The sequence below is a fragment of the Doryrhamphus excisus genome, chromosome 20 (genome assembly GCF_030265055.1).
Source record: "Doryrhamphus excisus isolate RoL2022-K1 chromosome 20, RoL_Dexc_1.0, whole genome shotgun sequence".
Taxonomy (NCBI): Eukaryota; Metazoa; Chordata; class Actinopteri; order Syngnathiformes; family Syngnathidae; genus Doryrhamphus; species Doryrhamphus excisus.
The window spans coordinates 12809459-12834877 of NC_080485.1; the positions used below are offsets into that span (position 1 = coordinate 12809459).

The 25419-nt window shown below is 42.6% G+C and overlaps 1 protein-coding gene and 3 long non-coding RNA genes across 12 annotated transcripts; 1 reads left to right on the plus strand and 3 right to left on the minus strand.

The window, feature by feature from the left end:
• Positions 1–585: 585 nt before the first annotated feature.
• pcnx2 (pecanex 2) lies at positions 586–23405 on the plus strand. 4 transcript variants are annotated; one of them, XM_058058128.1, is made up of 40 exons: positions 586–1205; positions 3008–3210; positions 3737–3854; positions 4589–4625; positions 4707–5104; positions 5176–5370; positions 5436–5906; positions 6815–7010; positions 7103–7250; positions 8204–8346; positions 8441–8519; positions 8631–8766; positions 9077–9216; positions 9286–9439; positions 9561–9593; positions 10480–10651; positions 10735–10845; positions 11796–11887; positions 12011–12120; positions 12187–12295; positions 12369–12461; positions 12536–12686; positions 13917–14058; positions 14138–14315; positions 15127–15235; positions 15317–15446; positions 15582–15640; positions 15739–15954; positions 16014–16267; positions 16338–16571; positions 17280–17383; positions 18474–18618; positions 18739–18969; positions 19042–19199; positions 19267–19383; positions 20797–20975; positions 21094–21299; positions 21362–21436; positions 21510–21686; positions 23047–23405. In XM_058058128.1, exons 1-40 carry the CDS (start codon positions 1053–1055, stop codon positions 23209–23211), a joined length of 6321 nt encoding a protein of 2106 aa, XP_057914111.1. In that variant the 5' UTR covers positions 586–1052; the 3' UTR covers positions 23212–23405. The 4 variants fall into 4 exon arrangements, with proteins under 4 accessions (XP_057914111.1, XP_057914110.1, XP_057914113.1 ...); XM_058058127.1 differs by having other exon boundaries at positions 587–1205; positions 9074–9216; XM_058058130.1 differs by having other exon boundaries at positions 587–1205; positions 21133–21299.
• On the minus strand, positions 6695–12831 carry LOC131107802 (uncharacterized). 3 transcript variants are annotated; one of them, XR_009120342.1, is made up of 4 exons: positions 11997–12831; positions 10466–10808; positions 9251–9399; positions 6695–8787 (listed from the first exon to the last, which is right to left on the minus strand). It is a non-coding gene; the product is annotated as an uncharacterized LOC131107802 (long non-coding RNA). The 3 variants fall into 3 exon arrangements; XR_009120343.1 differs by lacking the exon at positions 6695–8787 and having other exon boundaries at positions 8798–9399; positions 10466–10641; positions 10746–10808; XR_009120341.1 differs by lacking the exon at positions 6695–8787 and having other exon boundaries at positions 8798–9399.
• On the minus strand, positions 14096–17961 carry LOC131107801 (uncharacterized). 4 transcript variants are annotated; one of them, XR_009120338.1, is made up of 7 exons: positions 17860–17961; positions 17656–17761; positions 16942–17565; positions 16022–16549; positions 15780–15941; positions 15304–15428; positions 14096–14358 (listed from the first exon to the last, which is right to left on the minus strand). It is a non-coding gene; the product is annotated as an uncharacterized LOC131107801 (long non-coding RNA). The 4 variants fall into 4 exon arrangements; XR_009120339.1 differs by having other exon boundaries at positions 16942–17046; positions 17185–17565; positions 17656–17885; XR_009120340.1 differs by having other exon boundaries at positions 16022–16177; positions 16284–16549; positions 17656–17885.
• Positions 20556–24340, minus strand: LOC131107803 (uncharacterized). Its single transcript, XR_009120344.1, has 3 exons — positions 22750–24340; positions 21491–21706; positions 20556–20997 (listed from the first exon to the last, which is right to left on the minus strand). It is a non-coding gene; the product is annotated as an uncharacterized LOC131107803 (long non-coding RNA).
• Positions 24341–25419: the final 1079 nt, after the last annotated feature.

Below are 25419 nucleotides of genomic sequence, written 5' to 3' on the forward strand. Positions count from 1 at the left end.
TTCATATGTTGTTATATATATTTATTTTGATTATATATATATATATATATATATATATATAGACCAACTCAGGAAATACGTCTAATTGGACACAATAGGGATAAAAGCCAAATGATTTGAATGACAGCCGATACTGTAGTAGTTTTTACACTATTTACTTTATTTTTGCTCAAGCAATATATATATATATATATATATATATATATATATATATATATATATATATATATATATATATATATATATATATATGGTAATCACTTAATTGTTTTGTTGATATTAAGATAAGATATGCCTTTATTAGTCCCTCAGTGGGGAAATTTGCATTTGCATTGCACAGCAGCAAGAGTACTGAATCAGTTAAGCAGTACAAAATACACAGTATAAAAAATAAACAATATAAACAATCCAAGTATTACCAAATCAACAATTTTACACAGTTATATACAAATACAGTTTGCAGATAATATGAAAGAGATGAAATATACGACCAGAGATCTTGCTAGGCATTATAAAAATATTGTTACTTTGTAGTCTATTGTATTTCTATTATTCACAATATCATAAGTATTTGTTGATACAATAATTTGTTTGCCTAAAATCTAGTGTTTTATTGTGAAAAAAAATCGAGTTTAAAAAGTACCGTATCAGTATCGGTAATACTGGATCGACACCAAAATTTGCAGTATCGCCGCCCCCAGTGCACATAATAGAGAAGGACGAGGGGGGGTGGAGACGCGCAAATCTGCGCATCTGTAGAGCCAGGCAGGAATAGGAGAGAGGATCCAGCCAGGATGAGGACCACAACGGCAGCGATTCACCAACCGACGCCGGGATAGAAGACGCCAGTCGAGGGGGTGTATGGACGGATGAACAATGAGAGAGAAGCATCGTCGTCGTCCAAACATGGAGGCGTAGCACTCGCCTTTGTATTATTGTAGCTTAGCAGCGTCAGCATCATCATCATCACCACCATTCGTCCCACCGATCTGAACGGGGAGGAAGAGGAGGAGGTGGTGGTGGAGGAGGAGGAGGAGGACAGGGAAGCAGAGATGGTCTCCCAGGTTGCTCAGACCCTGCGACAGGGGGTCTGGGCGTCCCTCACCGGGGGCTGGTACCACGACCCGGATCAGAACAAATTCAACAACTCGTGTCACCTCTATCTGTGGATCTTTCTGCTCATGCTGCCCCTGTCTCTCCATCTGGTGAGTGGCAATGTGGACATATGACGTTAAGGCCCCTCCCACGTTGATGCTGTGATGATGCCTTCCTTTGGCTTCTATATGGGGGCTTTTCAAATAAGATGACATCCTCCATTGTGTGACTGCTGAAGAAGGATTGCCGCAGTGTGATGTGTGTTGCTTCTATGTGTGCTTGCTGCCACGCCGTGCATGCATGCATGTTGTGTGTGAGGTCACATAACCGCCTCATATAGAAACTCCCCCAGTCAGATTATCCGAGTAACATAATACAAGCTGAAATATCAAAATAATTATTGATTTATTTACATTTACTAGTGTTATTGCATGTTATCGGCATGTGTATATGATGGGTGACAAAGCAAGTTAGTGTCTAGTAATAGTCATAGTCCATATTGCAACTTTTTTCTCATAAGCTTTCATTTTATGGCCCTTCTAGTCCTTTTATAATGGACCCCCCCCCCCCCCCAAAAAAAAAAAAAAAAGAAATGAGTGTCTCATTCCTGCAACATGTTGCATCAACGAGCTATACATACAAGTTTTAGAACACCCCAATATTTACTTACTACCGTCTCCGTCTGTATAAAAACAGGGTTTGGAACACACTGTGCAGCATCAGTTGACCGGTATTGAACCACAGAAAGTAATGCATTGTTACAAAGATGTTAAAAAAAAAAAAAAGGCAATTAATAATGGTTTAGTTTTCCTTCCTAACACAACACTGGCCAGAAAACGAACCCAAACATGTGCCAGAATAAACACAATTTAACGTTTTCACCCTCGTGAGGAAAAAGCGATAGAAAATGAATGAATGAATGAATTATCATTAGCTATCACTTTACTGATTGGCCGGAAGAAGTCACATGGTTCTACTTCCTCAGTGTGAGTTTAGGTTACCAAATATGTTTTTTCCCTAATAAATTGAATTTATTGTAAAAATTTCATTCATTCACGAGGGTCGCAGGGAGTGCTGGAGCCTATCCCAGCTGTCTTAGGGCGAGAGGCGGGGTACACTCTGGACTGGTGGCCAGCCAATCACAGGGCACATATAGACAAACAACCATTCACACTCACATTCATACCTATGGACAATTTGGAGTCACCAATTAACCTAGCATGTTTTTGGAATGTGGGAGGAAACCGGAGTACCCGGAGAAAACCCACGCATGCACAGGGAGAACATGCAAACTCCACACAGAATTGAACCCTGGTCTCCTAGCTGTGAGGTCTGTGCGCTAACCACTCGACCGCCGTGCCGCCCTTTAGAAATTTCATTCATTCATTTTCTACCGCTTTTTCGTCACGAGGGTCGCGGGGAGTGCTGGAGCCTATCCCAGCTGTCTTCGGGCGAGAGGCGGGGTACACCCTGGACTGGTGGCCAGCCAATCACAGGGCACATATAGACAAACAACCATTCACACTCACATTCATACCTATGGACAATTTGGAGTCGCCAATTAACCTAGCATGTTTTTGGAATTTCTCCGGGTACTCCGGAGAAAACCCACGCATGCACAGGGAGAACATGCAAACTCCACACAGAGATGGCTGAGGGTGGAATTGAACCCTGGTCTCCTAGCTGTGAGGTCTGCGAGATAACCACTCGACCGCCGTGTCGCCCTTTAGAAATTTCATTTAAATTAATTACATTTATTTAATTTTACTGTAGAAATTGAATGCAGCAGTGTCAAATCCTGACTACATTTTGCAGTTTCTGTTCCCTCTACTGTGTTTGAATACCTGGCCGATGTTCCACACGTCGCCTTAACTATTCCATTCAACAAGAGAACATCTTGTCTCCACGTCAGGCCCTGCCTCCGACCACAATGGCTCTGAGCATCTACTGCACATCCGTCACGGTTTTCTTCGCGCTCGTCAAGCTGGCTAACTACCGGATGCACGTCCTGTTCGACGAGGGCGAGGCGGTGGTCCGCAGCAGCCTCTCTGACCTCAGCAAGGCCGCCGAGAAGAAGAGCAATGCCTCGGATTCCCGTTTGCCTGCCAACATCAGGTAAGGAAGACAATAGCTCATCTTGATTGTTGATGGTTGTCGTTTGCGGTGATGGTGATCTGTATTGGGAAGCTACATGGATCCTATTGAAATAAAACAGTTGTCGTTTTGATGCGGTGCATTTGTACACCACTGCAATAATACCCCTGTGACCATTAAATGCAACATTTATGTACTGAACTTCTGCTTTAAAAAAATGTTGCTGAAACCAGACAGCCCTTTTTTAGGAGCTATTTTAGTCACTTCTTTCTCTTGGCTTATGTGACTTTTTTCCCTTCAAGTTAGCGAATTAGAATGCAATTCAGACTACTTCCACTTCATTGCGACGGATGAAGACGCGGCTTCCGCAGATGAGCAATATCAATGAGGAAAAGCTGCTGATCTTCAGCTTACCATTTTGACACACTTGAGATAATCATAAGATGTTCCTATAAGATGTTGTTACTATAAAATCCTGCAATTCAACAGCATCATATCCGCTACTTAGTGTTTTAGCATGTCTGTCTTATTATCTTTTTTACAACAGGAAGAGCAGTACCGTTCCAGACAGTGTTGCCATGACGATGCTGGCGTGCAAGCGTCCCAGTTCGGTGATCCAGGTGACCGTAAAACAGACCGAAACCGACCCGGGCCTCATTGGGGTGGTAAGTGCATCGATGGACGGCGCATTCAGTTGGTCATACAGTAAACCTCGGATATATCGGATTCAATTGTTCCCACTGGTTTTGTCCGATATAAGCGAAATCCGTTATATGCGTATACCGGAAAATGTCCGTTTTACGCATATATCGGATTTATATCCGGTATATGCGTAAATCGGATTTTATCCGTTATAAAAAGGCACTTCCTTGACTATGTTTCCAATGTACCTGGACTGGGCAATGAAAAGAGACGTAAGGTAATGAGAATTTAACTTTATTGGACTCTGAGCATAACAAATTGTTAATTAAGCTAGGCCCTGTTACGCCCGTCAGGCCTACGTTATTTCCAATAGTGAGGTTAAGATCTCATTCACTGCTGTGCTAGTATTATTGACGTCACTCACTTTTATATTTGTCCTAAATCTGGAGCCAGGAGAAAGACAATAGCCAGTGACATCAACAAGATTAGCATAACGATGCGGCCATCCGATATATGCGAGGGAAATTTAATGGAAATGCATTGGAACGGGACTGGAGATTTTGTCCGAAATAGGCGAAATCCGTTATAAAAAATCCGATATATGCAATGAATTTTTATTGGAAATGCATTACAGAAAAATCGGTTCTTTTTTATCTGTCCGTTGTGAGCGAATTTCCGATATATCCGAGTCCGATATATCCGAGGTTTACTGTATTATGTTTTTAACTGGAGTAAAATGGGTTCTTCTATCGTGCAGGAATGTTCCAAATCAGATGAGGTGAAGGCGGTGGAAGGTAAACAAATTTAAAGTTTTTTTTCCTTGCCTTCATCACCAATGTATCCAATGTCCAATTTTTTCACTAATGTATCTGCAGAGGAGAAGCCCGCGGAGAGAGGCCTACCCCCGAATCCGGAGCCATCCTCCCCAGATGACCTCCACAGCCCCAATCCAGACAAGGGTACCCCTCTGCTGCGGGCTCAGCAGAGGCCTCCATCCCAAAAATGTGCCAAGACAGATGTGGAAGTCATGGACAATAAAGAAGAACCTGACGAAGACAGAATAGAAGAGAAAGACACAAATGAGAAAGAAGAGAAAGAGGAAGCATTTGGAGAAACAGCACATGAAGGTCCACATCCTGCCGCAGGAAGCGAAGACGATTGCCCGAAGAAGTTTGAAGGACACAAAGAGCCCTCAGATGCCAACAATAACTCAATGGAGACCCCCCATGATTGCTCTCCTGACTTCATTGACATCCCAGAAGCTTCAGCTCAGGTATAATCGGTCACAGAAATAAAAACACACACTTTCATCTAACAAACATCTTGTCTTGTATCATCTGTCAGGATGAACCAGGAGAGGAGACATACTGCTCTGATGAAATAGAAGTAGTCCTCGTGGATAACTCGGGCCCGGCGCCTTCATCTCCTCACTTGGAGGACAGCGACACGGTTAAGATCGTCATCACCATGAGCTGCGATGCTCAGACTGCCGCTCAGCTGGAGGAGAACGTCAAGCAGAGCCTCCTGGAGAACACACAGGTGAAATCCATAGTTTGGAGTACTTTGAGGATTGATGGATCATGTGTGTGTGTGTGTTGTGTCAGGCCCAAAAGGATGCAGGGGAATGTCACATCAAGATCCCGGTCATCACCTTCGACTCACACGAGGAAGCAGAAGAAGAAGTAGAACAAGAAGTGGTGGCATCAGAAGCAACCTCGAGACAGACGGTGAACCAAAGTGAAGAGTTTCACGTATGCAGAGATACAATCAGCTCCCAGTCAGACACCTTGGAGTGTACTGATCAGGATCAGGAGCATGTGGGTCTGGACTTACCGGATGGGGATGCGGCAGGGCCACAGCAGGCCAATGACAACAGCTCGTCTGGAATCGATGTCCACTCTCACCCAGATGATGCTACGTTAGATACTCTGGTTTCCTGCGTGGATCCGCAAGGTTTCCTGCGTCTTCCGCCTGCTTTGGGTCGCTATGGGCCTGGTGGACGGATGCACCTTCGCGGGTTGAGCATGGACAGCGGGAAAGACGCCATGCTGCTCTCGGACCGCTCCCAGAACACAGTATGTCTGTCACCTCTTCTAACGTCATGCCTGGACAGTTACTGCGTCCAAAATTTTGGCCTGTAGCTAATTATTATTGGACCTTGGCATATTGTAAACAAAAAAATCTATTCAGAAATTATTCGCTACACTACCGCTCAAAAGTTTGGGATTACTTGGAATTTTTTTTGGTGTTTGATGGGTACTGTTTAGTGAAGCTGTGAGGCATCTTTGTCTTAAACTACACACTCTCAGATATTTGTCTTCTTGCACAGTTGGGCATCGTTTTTGTGTCCTTGTTAGACCCAGTTTGTGCTGCTCTCTGAAGGGAGTAGTTAAGGGCATGGTAAGCGATTTTAGTTTTAGTTTAGATTTTTAGATTGGTTTTCTAATAACCTATTAGACTTATAAAATGATTAACTTGGATTAGCAGCTAGCATACCAGGAGAGAAAATGTAGATCCTTCCTTGAAAATCATCAGAATTATTTTAATTGTTTGTGAAATGGATAAAAATGTTTGAGAAATGGAAAAAAATTGTTTGTGAAATGCATGAAATTTTGTTTTTCTTTGGAAAACAAACAGGGCGGCATGGCGGTCTAGTGGTTAGCACGCCGGGTACTCCGGTTTCCTCCCACATTCCAAAAACATGCTAGGTTAATTGGCCACTCCAAATTGTCCATAGGTATGAATGTGAGTGTGAATGGTTGTTTGTCTATATGTGCCCTGTGATTGGCTGGCCACCAGTCCAGGGTGTACCCCGCCTCTGACCCGAAGACAGCTGGGATAGGCTCCAGCACCCCTGCGACCCCCGTGAGGAAAAACGGTAGAAAATGAATGAATTAATGGAAAACAAAGACATTTGCAAGTGATCCCAAACTTTTGAGCGTTAGTGTATAACACAAAGCTAAGATGTCTGTCTTTCTGCCAGTCAACCATGACCACCTCCAAGTCAGACCTGGAGGCAAAGGAGGGCCAGATTCCCAACGAATCCAACTTCTTGGAGTTTGTTTCCATGTTGGAGTCGCTCAGCAGCAGAGGTAGCGGAGCCAGCGCTAAGGAAGAGGAAGGGCCGGAGCTCAAAGATGGCGCGGGAGCCTCGGCGGAGACGGAAAAACAACAAATGGGTCAGTTGCTGCACCTCATGTGTCTTTAACATCAAGGAATCATATTGTATATTTTCCATCTACAAACACAATGCTCCCAAAATGCATTGCAGGGAATCAGAGTGCAGCTTCCAGAGCAGATGAGCCCAAAGACACCAACACAGACACAAAAGCGGAGCGACCCAAACCGCCTACTAGTCTGGCTCCTGGCACGCTGAGGTCCGTCCCGCCTACACACATTCCCATCGTCTCACCAGACAGGTACAAACAAACACTTTCACATACACAATACACACTTCCTTAGCAACATTTCTAAACAACTTACTGATATAGTTCATCTTCAAACAGCTAAAATAATGCATAAGGCTAAAAATAACCAATTAGCTAAAAATGTCATCTAATACTTCTCTACAAGAGAGGAGAAATATGATCTCAGGGAAGAAGTACATTTGAAACACTTATATGCTAGGACTATGTTAAAAAGCCATAGCATTTCAGTATGTGGAATCAAACTATGGAATGGATTGAGTAAGGAAATCAAACAATGCACAACGATGAGCCAATTCAAGAAACAATACAAGCAGTTGATGTTTGCTAAATACAAGGATGAAGAGTCTTGAACCAGTCATGATGTGCTATATATATCACTATATTGACACTTACTATGGTACCCATTATGTCATTGTATGGCCATATCACCTTGTACTTCGGTACGTGACAAAATGTTTTTTTATAAAAATTATTTAAAAAAATTAAATTATAAAAATTATAAAAAAATGTGGAAAAATTATAAAGAATTATTCTAAATAATAAAATACAATAAAAAAAGTTTTTATTATATTAGGAAAGCAGGAAGTGAACAAATGTAACAGTTACTGATTGTAAAAGTACCAGATGGAGGGGTAGGATTTAATAAGCTTTGCTTCTTCCTACTCCTTTTGGACATGTGGAACTGTGAACTGATTATGTGATGCATTCAATTGTAATCTGATGCATGTTCAAATGAAATTAAACCATTACCATTACCATTACCATTACCATTACCATTACCATTACCATTACCATTACCATTACCATTAACATTAACATTAACATTAACATTAACATTAACATTAACATTAACATTAACATTAACATTAACATTAACATTAACATTAACATTAACATTAACATTAACATTATCATTACACTGCCTGCTTTGTTTATGCCGCCAGTCCGCAGACGGACAGAGAAAAAGATCCGGATTACGACTCTTTGCCTTCCCAAACGTCTCAGTCGGAAAGCTCCATGCTGCAGGTCATCTGTCGACCGGAAGCTACCAACAAGGAAGAAGCGTACACCTTCCACACTGTGCACCGTAAGATGTAAACTGTAAAAAACCCTTGGTTCTCTTTTTAAAAAAAACAAAAACAAACGGACATTCTTCTCAAAGTTGCATATTTGTTACCCAGGAGAAAGGCCCCGGAAGTTGTATGCGGAGCGAGCCCTCAACTTGCCGCTGGGGGCCGAGTTGATCACTGGCAACATGTGGTACTGCTGAGCACTCTTTAAATACCAATACGGGCGCCAACATTTTATTTAGTAAAAATGGCCCTTTGGTAACTAACATATTCACGTCAGTTTGTGTGTGTGTGTGTTCAGTGACCTTCTGTCGACATCTTCCAACTCGGAGTGCCAGGAGAGCATGGCGGGCGGTCATGCCGACTGTCCTTTCCAGCGACGCATTATTCCTTCACATCGACTTAGGCCACGAAGGACGCACCCTGAGATCTTCCAGGTATTCATATCGTGTCCATATCTGTATTTTTTATATCGATGAAGCAGCAGACAGGAAGTTTGGGTCGATTACATACAATCATTACATACAATGATTACATACAAAAAAAAATTGGAATGATGCAACGGTGCTCCCAGTTCCCATTTTTTATCCACCACCCTTTGATTCCCAAGCAGACTGCAATTAACTTACACACATAAAAGCCTGAATTATTGCAGCTGTAAAGCGACCATTCTGTTTTATGATGGTGTATGTCAGGAATTGTGTTGCCACGGGAAACAGGAATAATTCATGTGCATGCGTCAAGGAGGAAGACTCTCTGGATGACTCCTCGGAGACTTCCATCCAGGAGAAACCCACCAGGAAGATTTACTACAAACTCAAACTGTTTCCCGGGAAATGGGTCAACATTTTATATGACAGACTCACCTTGCTGGCCCTTCTGGACAGGTAAGCACCCAAAGGGCCACTTGTTCAAACTCACCCTACGTGCATTGGTGATATCTGTTATTTGTGCAGGAATCACAATGTGGTGGAGAATGTGGTCGCTATTTTCATGGCATTCCTGGTTTCCTTCCTTGGATTTGTGCTCCTCAATGGCGGCTGCTTCAAAGACTTCTGGGTCTTCCAGTTCTGTTTGGTCATCGCCAGCTGTCAGTATTCCTTACTCAAGGTAATCACACTATTTGCAGAACACTATTTTTACGGAGGGTCAGGGTAATGTATTATCTGGTATTACATGTCTTTTATACAGGTTATAATTGTTATTTTAATCAAATGCTCCTGCTTTGCAGAGCGTTCAACCAGATGCAGCTTCGCCAACACATGTGAGTTGTTTACCTACAATTAATCTTTAAAAAAAGTTCATGTATATATATATATATATATATCCTATGATAATTGACTTATTTTTAGGATGAATTTGGACGTTTTCTTAGAAATCATTCATTCATTCATTTTCTACCGCTTTTCCTCATGAGGGTCGCGGGGGGTGCTAGAGCCTATCCCAGCTGTCTTCGGGCGACAAACAACCATTCACACTCACATTCATACCTATGGACAATTTGGAGTCGCCACTTAACCTAGCATGTTTTTGGAATGTGGGAGGAAACCGGAGTACCCGGAGAAAACCCACGCATGCACGGGGAGAACATGCAAACTCCCCACATAGATGGCCGAGGGTGGAATTGGACCCTGGTCTCCTAGCTGTGAGGTCTGCGCGCCGTACCGCCCTTTAGAAATTTCATTTACATTAATTTCATTAATTCATTCATTTTCTACCGCTTTTTCCTCATGAGGGTCGCGGGGGTGCTGGAGCCTATCCCAGCTGTCTTCGGGCGAGAGGCGGGGAACAGCCAATCACAGGGCACATATAGACAAACAACCATTCACACTCACATTCATACCTATGGACAATTTGGAGTGGCCAATTAACCTAGCATGTTTTTGGAATGTGGGAAGAAACCGGAGTACCCGGGGAGAACATGCAAACTCCACACAGAAGATGGGTGGAATTGAACCCTGGTCTCCTAGCTGTGAGGTCTGCGCGCTAACCACTCGACCACCGTGCCGTCTTAGAAATCATATAGCATCAAATCTATGCCACTAACAGGTCATCACGTGTTGCCATAGTCATATATACATATTCATATACATATTCATTTACATATTCATTTCACAGTATGATGAAGATTCCTACCTGTTCATCTCCAGGGTCACAACCAGCTGGTGGCCTACAGCCGGGCGGCCTACTTCTGCATCTTCTGCTCTCTCATCTGGATGCTGGAGCACCTCCTGCAGAGGAAGGACCTGCCCATCTCCACCATGTATGGCGTCACCATCGGTTGCCACGATGCCCTGCGCTTCTTGCAAAACCTGCTCGTGGGTACGGAGACGCATGATCCGGACAAACACTTCCAACTTCCAGTCACATGTGCTTCACTTTGATTGACGTTGTTTTTGAATTAGGTTTCACTCACTGCTTCCCCGTCACTTTCCTGGTGGGCCTTTTCCCGCAAGTCAACACCTTCAGCATCTACCTGCTGGAGCAGATTGACATACACTTTTTTGGTGGCACAGGTCAGTCAGTGTTTAAAATATTACCTTGCGTCGGCCATTTCAATATGTGAATGGATGGAAGTATAAGTAAGAGTGCAAACGCTCTTCCTGGTGGGGGAGTTGGTACGTTACAGCCTTGTCAGAAATGTCTGTTGGTGGTTGAATATCCATGTACCAGTGCTTCTCAAACTGACCTAGAGCAGGGGTTTTCAAATGTCCTCAACCTGGGACCCACATTCATCATTTTTACACTTATTGAGGTCATTTTTATTTGAATTTATTTCTTATTTAATTTTTTTTACTAATACATTTTTATTAATTTTATGTATGCTTTATGTATGTAAGTATGTATGTATTTTTTTTACTTTTATTGAAGTCATTTTTAGTTTTGTTTTTTTGTATTTTTTTGTATATTTTTGTATATTTGTATATATTTATTATATATATAATATATATATATATTATTTATATATGTATATATTTATACTGTCATTCATAAATAAATTTTATACATTTATATTTTTTACTTTTATTTAAGTATTTTTATTTGTATATATTTATTATATATATACATATAATATATATGTATATTATTTATATATATATATTTCTTTTTATACTGTCATTCATAAATAAATTTTATACATTTATATATTTTTTACATTTTTATATAATATGTATCATATATCCAATTCCCTAATATTACCATTTTTTTCTTGTAAATTTACGACTTTATTCTCTAAATCTGGCCTTAATATGAGATTTACAAAAATAAAGTTGTAAAAGTATTGCTTTATTCTCATAAATACATTTTTCGTGTTAGGACCACATAGTTTTTTTCGCTGATTTATGACCTTATTCTCAAAATCTCTTTTTTTCTCAACGTGGCCCCAATACGACGCCATAAACATGCTTGTTGTCACTTTATATTAATGCTGCATCTATGTGCTTCTCTTCTGCTGTAATTCCAGCGGCTACCAGTCTCATCTCTGCTGTCTACAGCATCCTCCGCAGCCTGATGGCTCTCTCTCTGCTTTACGGCTTCTGCTTCGGTGCTCTCAAGGTGGACATGAAATGCATCTCATGTGCAAGATCTATACTTTGCTAGACTACATTCACTGTGCCGATGTGACGGATAAATAACAACAAATGCAAAGTATTATGTGAAGTACTTGTTGTGTTGCAGGAGCCCTGGGATGAGCAGCACACGCCTGCCTTGTTCTCCAGCTTCTGTGGCCTTCTGGTAGTCTTCTCCTACCACCTCAGCCGGCAGAGCAGTGACCCCTCTGTCATGCTGTAAGCGTGTGGACGCGATTTGTAAGTAAATATCATGCGGGTTGATTTCATTTCGGCTCTCGTTAGGTCGCTGATTAAGTCAAAAGTCATGCCCACGTTGGCGGAGAGCGAGGAAGACGAAGGGGAAGACGCGGACATTGAAGACCCTCTGCCAAAGAAGCTACAGAACTCCATGGTGGGCAACGCTGAGCGCAACGTAAGGCCAAAAACATGAATCATCACCGCTTTCTTTGTTTTGCGTTCTCCAGAAAGAGATTCTGCTGTCCGATGCCATCGTGTGCTCACTGGCCTACATTCTGACCTTCGCCATCACTGCTAGCACCGTCTTCCTTTCGCTAAAGGTGCAACTTATGATCTCACCCTTTCATCCGTCTATCTCTTCTAACCATATCGTCTCACATGTGTGGATGTGCAGCCCTTTGTGACCATCGTGTTGTACGCGCTGGCCGGGACGGTGGGCTTCGTCACACACTACCTGATCCCCCAGCTGAGGAAGCATCACCCTTGGCTGTGGATCTCACACCCGCTGCTCAAGACCAAAGAGTACCACCAGTTTGAACCCAGAGGTCAGCATCCCGCACTCCTGATTTTAATTACCAGTAAATACAGACCCACTTCTGTACGGCGGAGGAGTGGTTAGTGCTCAGGCATCACAGCTAGGAGACCTGAGTTCAATTCCACACTGGGCCATCTCTGTGTGGAGTTTGCATGTTCTCCTCGCGCATGAGTGGGTTTTCTCCGGGTACTCCGGTTTCCTCCCACATTCCAAAAACATGCTAGGTTAATTGGCGACTCCAAATTGTCCATAGGTATGAATGTGAGTGTGAATGGTTGTTTGTCTATATGTGCCCTGTGATTGGCTGGTCACCAGTCCAGGGTGTACCCTGCCTCTCGCACGTAGACAGCTGGGATAGGCTCCAGCACCCCCCGCAACACTCGTGAGGATAAGCGGTAGAAAATGAATGAATGAATGATCATTGTTTTGTGACTATTGAACAATAAATGATATGTAGTACTCCACACTGGTCACTAGGTGTCAGTAATGTTAGCATTAGGCATTCCTAATGCCAATGTGTAAGTTTTCGAGTGAAAAGCTGACTATAGGGGTGTTAGTGTTTGTCTAGAGGGCTCTAATAGTGGTAAAAACCGTATTGTAGATAACTTTTCTATGCTTTCTATGCTATACTCTGGTTTCCTTCCCCATTCCAAAAACATGCTAGGTTAATTGGCGACTCCAAATTGTCCATAGGTATGAATGTGAGTGTGAATGGTTGTTTGTCTATATGTGCCCTGTGATTGGCTGGCCACCAGTCCAGGGTGTACCCTGCCTCTCGCCCGAAGACAGCTGGGATAGGCTCCGGCACCCCCCACTTTTGGAACAATACAGCAACTTTCTGATAGGATATACAGTGCATAGTTTTAACATAGCTATGCTAGTGTTGCTAACAGTTGTGTCCTCCTGTCCCACGCTATAATGTCACATTGTTGAGTGAGGTTTGATAAATAACATCTTAAACGTTGCCCAAGAGCAGAGTTACAGTGTAAATGTATATGTCAAAAGTAAATAAAGTGCACAATAGCGCTTCCTAGAAACTCTCGGGGGCAGGCATGGACAAACACAGCAACACAACACACTATGAGTACACTACTATGAGTACACTACTATGAGTACACTACTATGGGACCTGGGAGACTTTAGTCTCATGCAACTGTTATCCGAGCTCCCCCACTCTTGGAATAAAGAAGGTTTCCAACACGTGTGCCACCCCTGACCTTCGCTTTGTGTCGTCTCAAAGAGGACGCGGTGCTGATGTGGTTCGAGCGTCTCTACGTGGGCCTCCTGTGCTTTGAGAAGTACGTGGTGTACCCCGCCATCATACTGAGCGCGCTCACCAACCACGGCTTCACGCTCAGTCACCGCAAAAGGCTGGGAATCCAGTGAGTGCAACAGAACAGTAACGCCTCTACGCTTACCTCCAAGGACTATCATTGAATGTGTGTGTCTCCTTGCCCGCAGCTGCGACGTCCTCCTGACAACGGTCGCCGGGATGAAACTGCTGCGCTCGTCCTTCTGCGATCCGAGCTTTCAGTTCCTGACTTTGCTCTTCACACTGTTTTTTTTCCACTTTGACTGCCCACGCGCCTCCGAGAGCTTCCTGCTGGACTTCTTCGTCATGTCCATCCTCTTCCACAAGGTCAGGTGACCACCGAGCACCATCATGGCAGTTCATGTTGGTCCTGAAAAGGATGCATTGTAGATGTGACATTGTATATTGTATTTTAAAAAAATATATCATCTCAGCATTGTGATTATAGGTACATATAGCGCATTATTAGTGTGAACTTTGCTTTTTTTCAAACATTTTTGCTGTTTTTTTTCTTTCATTTAGTATTTTTTCCCCCTCCTAATTATGACCTTATTCGCATAATATTTTTACATTATTCCCATATTATTCCCAGTCATGATGTGCTATATATATCACTATATTGACAGTTACTATGGTACCCATTATGTCATTGGATGCTCATATCACCTTGTACTTCGGTACGAGGTGCATTATAAAAAAAAAAAAAAAAAACTTAAACTGTATTATGGAAAGCAGGTAGTGAACAAATGTAACAGTTATTGATTGTAAAAGTACCAGATGGAGGGGTAGGATTTAATAAGCTCTGCTTCTTCCTACTCCTTTTGGACATGTGGAACTGTGAACTGATTATGTGATGCATTCAATTGTAATCTGATGCATGTTCAAATGAAATTCAACCATTACCATTACACATTTTACATTATTCCCATAATATTTTTACATTGTTCTGGTAATATTGGGTATCCAGAGTGTACCCCGCCACCCGAATGACGATAAGCGGCATAGAAAAAGGATTGATGGGCTTCTAAAATTAAATTTGTCCTCATTTTATCCCGTTAATCTTATCAAATTACCTTTGTAAAATGACTGTTGATTTTTTTTTTTATTATATGTTTGTAATGTGTTTATTTGTGCCCAGATGCGTGAGCTGCTGCTGAAGCTTCACTTCATCCTGGTCTACATCGCCCCCTGGCAGATCGCCTGGGGCAGCGCCTTCCACGCCTTCGCCCAACCCTTCGCCGTGCCTCGTATCCTCCCCCTGAGCATATCTACTATGCATTATGTGTTCTCAACACACGGTTTCCTCTTGACTCACCTTTCCTGATCAGACTCGGCCATGCTGCTGCTCCAGACCCTGATCACCACCGTCTTCTACACGCCGCTGGCTCCCTTCCTGGGCAGCGCCATCTTCATTTCCTCCTATCCGCGACCCATCAAGTTCTGGGAAAGAAATTACAAGTAAGATTCCACTCTTTTGGCTACTAACTACGGTAATCAAAATATTAGAAACACCTCTCCTTGCGATGCAGTGTAATGCTACACCTTTACAAAGTACAAGACTATACTAAAAAACGAAATAAAACATCTCTGCAGCACAAAGCGTATCGACAACTCCAACAGCCGCCTGGTGTCTCAAGTGGACAAGGAGACGGGTGAGTTGTGGACCAACTTTACCATGTTGTCCAAGCCCTTCAGCTGCTCCTGAGTTATTCTTCCCCCGGTGGTAAAGGCATCTTCTTATCGTCATCAGGGTGCGACGACAACAACCTCAACTCCATCTTTTACGAGTACCTGACTCGCTCGCTGCAGCACTCGCTCTGCGGCGACCTCACGCTGGGCCGCTGGGGCAACTACAGCGCCGGAGACTGCTTCATCCTGGCCTCGGACTACCTCAACGCTCTGGTGCACCTCATTGAGATCGGCAACGGGCTTGTCACCTTCCAGTTGAGAGGCCTGGAGTTCAGAGGTAATTTCTGAATCCATTCCAGAAGTGGACCGTTGTCTCAAGGTGGGGCTCCACGCCAGGTACTTACTGCCAGCAGCGAGAGGTGGAGGCCATCACGGAGGGCGTGGAGGAAGACGACGCCTGTTGCTGCTGCGAGCCGGGACACTTGCCCCACATGCTGTCGTGCAACGCCGCCTTCAACCTGCGCTGGCTGGCGTGGGAGGTTACGGCCACCAAGTACCTGCTGGAGGGCTACAGCATCAGTGAGAACAACGCCGCCACCATGCTGCAGGTCTACGATCTCCGGAAGCTGCTCATCACCTACTACCTAAAGGTACCCCTCTCCATACCTGAAGTTCACCAGCAGGACGTCCGTCCTCATCCACGCTTCCCTCTCCTTACAGAGCATCATTTACTATCTGGTCCACTCGCCCAAACTGTCCACCTGGCTGAAGGACGCCGCCATCTACGAGGCGCTGCAATCCTACACCAAGTGGCACCACATCGAGCGAGACCCTCAGGTCTTCAGCGTCAAGATAGATGAGGATTACGTGCACTGCCTGCAGGGGGTGACGCGGGCCAGCTTCTGTAACGTTTACCTGGAGTGGATCCAGTACTGCGCTGGCAAGATGGAGACGGTAGGGAACATTCAAAAAAAAAAAAAAAAAAAAAAAAAAAAAAAAAAAAAAATAATAATAATAATAATAATAATAATTATTATTATTATTATTATTATTATTATTATTATTATTATTTCCACCCTGGAAAAGGAACAGTTTAAATAAATCATTAAATGGCAACAATTTATATGACATTCATGGCTAAGTTTAGCATATGTCATTTTCAGATGGCAACTGTTTGTATACTTCCTGTTTCCAGGTAGAGTTCGCAGTTCGAATGTCGCTCACTCGCGGTTTTTCAAAACGAAAAGTCATATGTAGCATTGTGGTCACTAGGCGTCACTAATGTTACACTAATGATACATTACAGTACCTTACATTACATTACCTGAACAGTGCATTGAGTCAGCCGTGGGAAAAAAAGGTAGCCTCCCATTTCGTGTGGAAGTGGTAAATTTTTGGCCTCTTACATTGTTTTCATGCCTACTGGGCTCTAAAAATGGTTAAAAAAACATATACTAGAAGTCACAAACAGGTTTTCTATGCTTTAACTATAAAAATATTCATTTGTGAATACTGAATCCTACTTCACTAAATTTCACTTAGCACTGTCGGGTCTGGAAACAATTACCTGCAATAATCGGGGACACCGGACGATTGTTGTTGCGTGTAATTAGCAGGTCACTCATGGTCTAGGGTCTTCATGATGTTTGTGTTTATGTCCAGCCTGTGGAAAGTGATGAAGACTCTCCTCTGGTGACTCTGTCATACGCCCTGTCCGTCCTGGGAAGAAGATCACTGGGGACTGCATCTCACAACATGTCCAACAGGTATTCCATACCTTTTCCTTCATGTAGCTCAATAATGGTTATCCAATGAGTGATGAGTCCTGATGAGTTTTGGGTGAAATGTCAGATTGGTTGTGTACAGGTCTACAGTCATTCAGGCAGAGGCGCCCTAAATGCACAAAGGGGGTACATCGCTGCTGTGAGGCGTAGAGCACTAAGTCAGCCTGAGGCGGGAGAGCAAAAAAAAAAAAGGGACAATGATTGACAGCCCGCAGCAGAATAACAGAATAAAACGACAGAATTCACCCACTCACCTGTCAGTCCCTGGTGGTGTAATGGTCCAGCTGCTGCCTTTGGGTTGAAAACCATTCATTCATCCTCACGAGGTGTCTTCGGGTAAGAGGCGGGATACACCCTGGACTGGTCGGCAGCCAATCACAGGGCACATATAGACAAACAGTTGAAAACCATAATGTGTTGATTTATTTTGCACTAAAAATAATTTATCGCGCGCAGACCTCACAGCTAGGAGACCAGGGTTCAATTCCACCCTCGGCCATCTCTGTGTGGAGTTTGCATGTTCTCCCCGTGCATGCGTGGGTTTTCTCCGGGTACTCGGGTTTCCTGCCACATTCCAAAAACATGCTAGGTTAATTGGCGACTCCAAATTGTCCATAGGTATGAATGTGAGTGTGAATGGTTGTTTGTCTATATGTGACCTGTGATTGGCTGGCGACCAGTCCAGGGTGTACCCCGCCTCTTGCCCGAAAACAGCTGGGATAGGCTCCAGCACCCCCGGAACCCTTGTGAGGAAAAGCGGTAGAAAATGAATGAATGAATGAATGAATAATTTATCAAACAATACATGCAACTTATCAATGACCAATTTAGGTTCAAGCCAAATAATATCAAACATTTGGCCAACATTTGGCCAAGGCGACCGTGTGTTCATCCAGATTAATGAAAACCAGCAAATCTCCATTGTTTTCGAGTTTTAGACAAGAGCAGAAATGTCCATTCAATTAGACAACACCACCACAAGGGGGCATCAGAAGCTGAATATTCATACATGTTCTACTAACCAGGCCTTCTTCCTGTATTCTTATCACATGAACATCTTCCTGTACCCAAGTTTGGAATCCTTCTTGTACGGCTTCAACACGCTGTTCAAAGGCGACTTCCGCATTGCCACCAAAGACGAGTGGGTGTTCGCTGATCTCGACCTCCTGCAGAAGGTCGTGGCCCCTGCCGTGAGAATGAGCCTGAAGCTGCATCAGGTACACTCGGAGTCACATGGTCCTATCTTCTGGACTCGTCATCGTAAATCCACGTTTAACCGACTTAACTTCAAAGTTTTGAGCCAGTCCTTTGCTGTTGTTTTTTTTTTTTTTTCTAAGGACCACTTCACTTGTCTGGAGGAAACCGAGGAGGCGTCCATCTTGTACGAGGCCATCACAAACTACCGCAGCAGCCTCGTCATTTGCCATGAGAGCGACCCCGCTTGGCGTAAAGCGGTGCTGTCCAGCCGCGACACGCTGCTCACATTGCGGCACATGGTGGATGACGGCACGGACGAGTACAAGATCATCATGCTGTATAAACGCCACCTCAGCTTCAAGGTCATCAAGGTGAGGAGGATGACCTTTCTAGGGAAGTTTAGTTTGGGGATTTTCAAAGTAACACTCGGACTCTATTTGCAGATTAATAAAGAATGCGTACGAGGTCTGTGGGCGGGGCAACAACAAGAACTAGTCTTCCTACGGAACCGCAACCCAGAGCGAGGCAGCATCCAGAACTCCAAGCAGGCTTTGAGGAACATGGTCAACTCCTCATGTGACCAGCCGCTGGGCTACCCAATGTGTGTTTATGGCTCCAGCGCCAAAAGGAGATCTTGGTCATCCATTGCTTGGTTTCATCCTACCCAGGTATGTGTCACCGCTGACAACATCATACGCGGGAACCCACCGGACGCTCCGCACCATCGGAGGGGGGGCTTCAAGCATGGATGCCATTCGTTCATGGCTGTGCTCCAAATGGCTCAGGTATGACAAAACCTCAGTCATGTCCATTAGCTTCTGTTATTTAACGTTCATATCATCTAAATATAATAATAATAGTAATATCATCTAAGCCTATCCCAGCTGTCTTCCGGCGAGAGGCGGGGTACACCCTGGACTGGTGGCCAGCCAATCACAGGGCACATATAGACAAACAACCATTCACACTCACATTCATACCTATGGACAATTTGGAGTCGCCAATTAACCTAGCATGTTTTTGGAATGTGGGAGGAAACATTTATTTCACCAAAAATTTTAAAAATATTTCCGTTCAAATATCCCATTTTACGTAAAAAAAAATTATTGTAAAATTACAAAAAAGGACTCTCATGATCCCTAAAAGAAAAACAAAATTTGTCAAAAATCTATGAAGTATTTTTTGTCAGTTGCTACACTCTTCTAGCAGCACTATGCAAATGACAAGATATTCAAGGAGTTAAAACAAATCTGTGTTTTTTTTTGTTTGCGTATTTTTTGTTGTCGTAACGCAAAAAAATATGGCATTTTTTTGTGTAAACAAACAAATACAGCTGCACTCATTTCTAACAATAATAATAATAATGATACAAAAATCAACCATAACAGTGAAGATTGTGATATGGTAGCTGTTATTTGTCACCAATTAACCTAGCATGTTTTTGGAATGTGGGAGGAAACATTTATTTCACCAAAAAAATTTAAAATATTTCCGTTGAAATATCCTATTTTACGTAAAAAAAAATTGTAAAATTACAAAAAAGGACTCTCATGACTCCTAAAGACAAGGCCAGATTTGTCAAAAATCTGTGAAGTACTTTTTGTCAGTTGTTATACTCTTCTAGCAGCACTATATATATATATTGCGTATATTTTTTGTCATCGTAACGCAAAAGAAGATGGCATTTTTTCGTGTAAACAAACACAGCGGCAATTATCTCTAACAATAATAATAATAATGATACAAAAATCAACCATAACAGTGAAGATTGTGATATGGTAGCTGTTATTTGTCGCTAATTAACCTAGCATGTTTTTGGAATGTGGGAGGAAACCGGAGTACCCGGAGAAAACCCACGCATGCACGGGGAGAACATGCAAACTCCACACAAAGATGGCCGAGGATGGAACTGAATCCTGGTCTTCTAGCTGTGAAGTCTGCGCGCTAACCACTCGACCGCCGTGCAACCTAGACGGGTTTTGTGTGTGTGCTTAAAGTTCCTTCCACGTGTCAGCCTTTCCTTTACTTTTAGCTAATGCAATCTACCTTGCATTAGTTAACCACTGTGGGTCAGCTTGTGTGGGTTCCATAACGAGATTAAATACCCGTTTCATCCTCCTTAAGAGGAAATACCTTTCAGCCAAATTCCGAAGACTGCATTAATATGTGTCACATATGCTGCCATCATGACGTAACAGGGTGCGCAAGGACAACCTGAACAGCTGCAACAGTGGCGTCAACATGGAGGACGCCGACTGCGGCGCAGGCGGTTCATCGTCTCTGAGCCACAACCGGCCGTCATCTGTCACCTCCAACAGTTTGAGTGTGTACCAGCAGAGAGCCCGGACTACCCGCAGCCACCGACACCACAGTTCAGGTACAACGCCCACCTATGGTTCCTGAATCGTGCCACAAAACCAAATACATATCAATTATCCTGCAACACAATTGTGAAAGTAAGAACCCACTACAGTACAACCGATATCCCTTTCAAGATGCCACAGTGGACTATATGGGTGCCATGTTGTGTGCAGCCAGGAGGGAGTATCGTAGCAGGTCAGTGCAGCCTCAGACTCAGCGTCCACCGGTCAGCAGCCAATCAGGACCCATCCTGGACTCGGCGTCCAACCACGGCCTCATCCAGCGTCTATCCAACAGCCAGCTGTCTTTCAACACCTCCATAGCTTCCATTTTCTCACAGGTAAACAATATACGACACAGACTGTTTTTTTCTTAATGAAACACGTTTGGATGTTTTCTTAGGTTCCTCGTCTTTCGGGTGCAGGCGGGGTTAGCTCACAGCTCCAGGCAGCGCAACAGCAGCAGCGTTCCAGCCAGGTACAACTACTGTTATTACTACTGATGTGATAACAAAGGAGACATACGACCGACCTTCTGCATGCGTCCTCAGGTGTCCTCATCCTCGTCCACACTCAGTCTGCTGTTTGGCAAGCGGAGCTTCTCCAGCGGTTTGGTCATCTCGGGGCTGTCGGCCGCCGAAGGGGGCAACACCACCGACACGCAGTCCTCGTCCAGCGTCAACATCGCCTTGGGACCCTCGCACCGGTCGGGCAGCAGGGCCACTCAGGTACGTTCGTTGGCAAATAGCTGTGTCCGCATAGGGTATTATTTTGTATGGCTAGATTTTAATATATTTGTAATACCTTCATTTATTTACATTTTCCTTTGACATTTTTTAAAATAAATCAATATTATTGATTAATTAATATTAATCTTATATATTATATTATTGTATTAATATTATTTTATATTATACATGAATATTTTTGTAGTTTATTTTGAGCCTATAGTATACAGCAAATTTGGCTGTCTGACCATGAATATCAACATTACTATTTCATTTTCTAGAACATTCAACCAAATATATATTGATCAAGATTGATCATCTTTTTGTTTTGTGCCACTGCAGGCTAGTTAGCTTAAAATTTGCATTTTCACTACAGTTTACTCGGTTATATGGCCACCAACAGTTAGATAAACTGCTATTTTTAATAGACTATCAAACCAAACATTATATGAATGAGTATTTACGTTCCTAAGTGATTTTTAAAACGTTTTTAGCCCATTTTTCTTGTAGGAATGCAAGCTAACATAAGCTTTTTACAAGCTAACTCAAAACATAGCAGTGTCTCTTCCATATATTCAGTTGTACGCCCAACAATGGTGAGATTAACACTTTTAAAATATAAATTAACCTAAGATATTACAGTCGTGATTCTTCACATTTCTAAATGTTTTAAAAATGTTTTAAATGTTTCAAAAAATGTTTGTGGCACCACAATTTAAGATAAACTAAGGTCAGTAGAAGTTAGCTTAAAACTACCATTTTCTCAACACTTTATTCGGTTATAAGACATAAACAGCTATTTTAATGGACTGTCAAACAAAATATTATATGGCTAGTTATGTTTTGAAATAATTTAAAAACATATTTAGCCATTTTTTTTTACTGTGAGAATGCAAGCCAAGCTTTGTAGAAGCTAGCTTAAACCTAGCATTGTCGCTTCCATCAACAAATAGTGAGATGGACACTTGCTTTTTTACAGAACATCAAATAAATATTACATTCATGATTCTTGACATTTATCAATGATTTAAAAAGTAATAAAAAGTATTTTAAAAGTATTTACCGTGTTTTTCTTGTGGCACCGCAAGCTAAGCTAAGCTCAGTGGAGGTTAGCTCAAAATTAGCATTTCCTTGACAGAGTATTCAGTTGTATGACCACCGCTAACACTTATTTTTTTTTTTTATAGAATATTAAATCAAATACATGGTTGTCACTATTCTTCACGTTACTCCCTTTTCTCTTGTGGAGGCTAGCAAGCTAAACTACATCAGTAGACAGGCAGCATGCTAAGCTAAGATAGACTCATAAGCTAGCATTGTCCGTTGCTGAAGTAACCCTTTTTCCATTTCTGTTTATCAGTGGACATCCGAGCCGTACGAGAGCATAGACGAAACCGTTCCCCACAACGCCGCCGCAGTTAAAGTCCAGTCATGTGACGAGAGCTGCAGCCAGGGAGTGGACAAAACACCCCCGGTGGACGCGGCGTCAACAACCGCTGAGGCGACGGATGAAAAGACTGTGTGAGAAAAAAAAAGGGAAAAGCGACAACAACAAAAAAAAGAGAAGGACGTGTTTGTTGACACATACAGAGAGGACTGTACGCCACTTTGAAACACTTTCATCTCCATGAGGACGCTGCAAGACAGCCATCGCTCCTCAGCATGTTCTCTCACCTTGTTCTCTCAATGGATAAAATTAAAATTTGTTTCTAAAAGTCAGCCTGATGTGGTCCGTACTTTACACTTTACACCGCTCAGGTATTTATTTTGTCTTTTCATGAGATAAATTATTTTGTCTAATTCCGCTCATATTTCCAGTGCAGCTTTTACTGTCATGTTGCTAATTTATGGCTAAAAGAACTACACTTCCCATGATGCTTAGTTTCAGGAAGTAGCGAATTGAATGAGTGGACACCAATATCATTCATTCATTCATTTTCTACCGCTTTTTCCTCACGAGGGTTGCTGGAGCCTATCCCAGCTGTCATCCTGGACTGGTGGCCAGCCAATCACAGGGCACATATAGACAAACAACCATTCACACTCACATTCATACCTATGGACAATTTGGAGTCGCCAATTAACCTAGCATGTTTTTGGAATGTGGGAGGAAACCCACGCATGCACGGGGAGAACATGCAAACTCCACACAGAGATGGCCGAGGGTGGAATTGAACACTGGTCTCCTAGCTGTGAGGTCTGCGCGCTAACCACTCGACCGCCGTTCCGCCCGCCAATATCATTTCATCTGATAAATCTTAAGTTTGATCAAGTGTAGAATTACTACAGCTTCGGGACTGGCCAAATGTCAAAACTCAGATGACTATCATCATCGAACAAGTGGCGCAAAGGTTGCAAGGTTTATAGTATGATCAAGCTAAAGGGCTAACTTGCCTCAAGAAATTGACACAGAGACTGCCGAAACTGTGTGACGAAGGAATTATGTGTTCAATTCTGACACTGAAGAAGTCGACTTAGTGGTTTCAGCTAAGGAATTATGAGTGTTCAATTCTGACACTGAAGAAGTCGACTTTAGTGGTTTTAGCGAAGGAATTATGAGTGTTCAATTCTGACACTGAAGAAGTCGACTTAGTGGTTTCAGCTAAGGAATTATGAGTGTTCAATTCTGACACTGAAGAAGTCGACTTAGTGGTTTCAGCGAAGGAATTATGAGTGTTCGATTCTGACACTGAAGAAGTCGACTTAGTGGTTTCAGCGAAAGAATTATGAGAGTGTTCAATTCTGACACTGAAGAAGTCGACTTTGTGGTTTTAGCAACATTTTATAGGTTTATAGTATGATCAAGCTAAAGGGCTAACTTGCCTCAAGAAGAAAGTGACACTGAGAGACTGACAAAACTGTGTGACGAAGGAATTATGTGTTCAATTCTGACACTGAAGAAGTCGACTTTAGTGGTTTTAGCGAAGGAATTATGAGAGTGTTCAATTCTGACACTGAAGAAGTCGACTTAGTGGTTTTAGCAAAATAATTATGAGTGAGTGTTCAATTCTGACACTGAAGAAGTCGACTTAGTGGTTTCAGCGAAGGAATTATGAGTGTTCAATTCTGACACTGAAGAAGTTGACTTTAGTGGTTTTAGCTCCCAGGAGGAGGATGAAAACATGATGAATGACTTTTCAGGTAGGCTACTGTTTTGAAAAAAAAAAAAAATAAATAAATAAAATTTCACCAAAAGTTGAAAATTTTTTCGGTTCATATATCCTATTTTACAACGTTTAAAAATCGTTGCAAAATTACTACAAAAAAAAGGATTCTCATGACCCCTAAAAGAAAGACAAGGCCAAATTTGTCAAAAATCTATGAAGTATTTATTGTCAGTTGTTACACTCTTCTAGCAGCACTATGCAAATGACAAGATATTCAAGGGCAGTTACAACAAATCTGTTTTTTTTTTGTTTGCGTATTTTTTTTTTGTCGTCGTAACGAAAAAGAAGATGGCATTTTTTTCGTGTAAACAAACAAAAGACAGGCAGACCACAGCTGTACACAGCGGCACTCATTTCTAACAATAATAATAATAATAATGATACAAAATTCAACCATAACAGTGAAGATTGTGATATGGTAGCTCTTATTTGTCATTATCATCACTTCCTGTGGACATCACTGCCGTTTGTTTTTACGTGGAGATGACTGCGAGAAATGACAAACACTTGCGTGAAAGGAAAGGAACACTTGACTTGTTGTATATCCCAACAACATAACCGTTAAA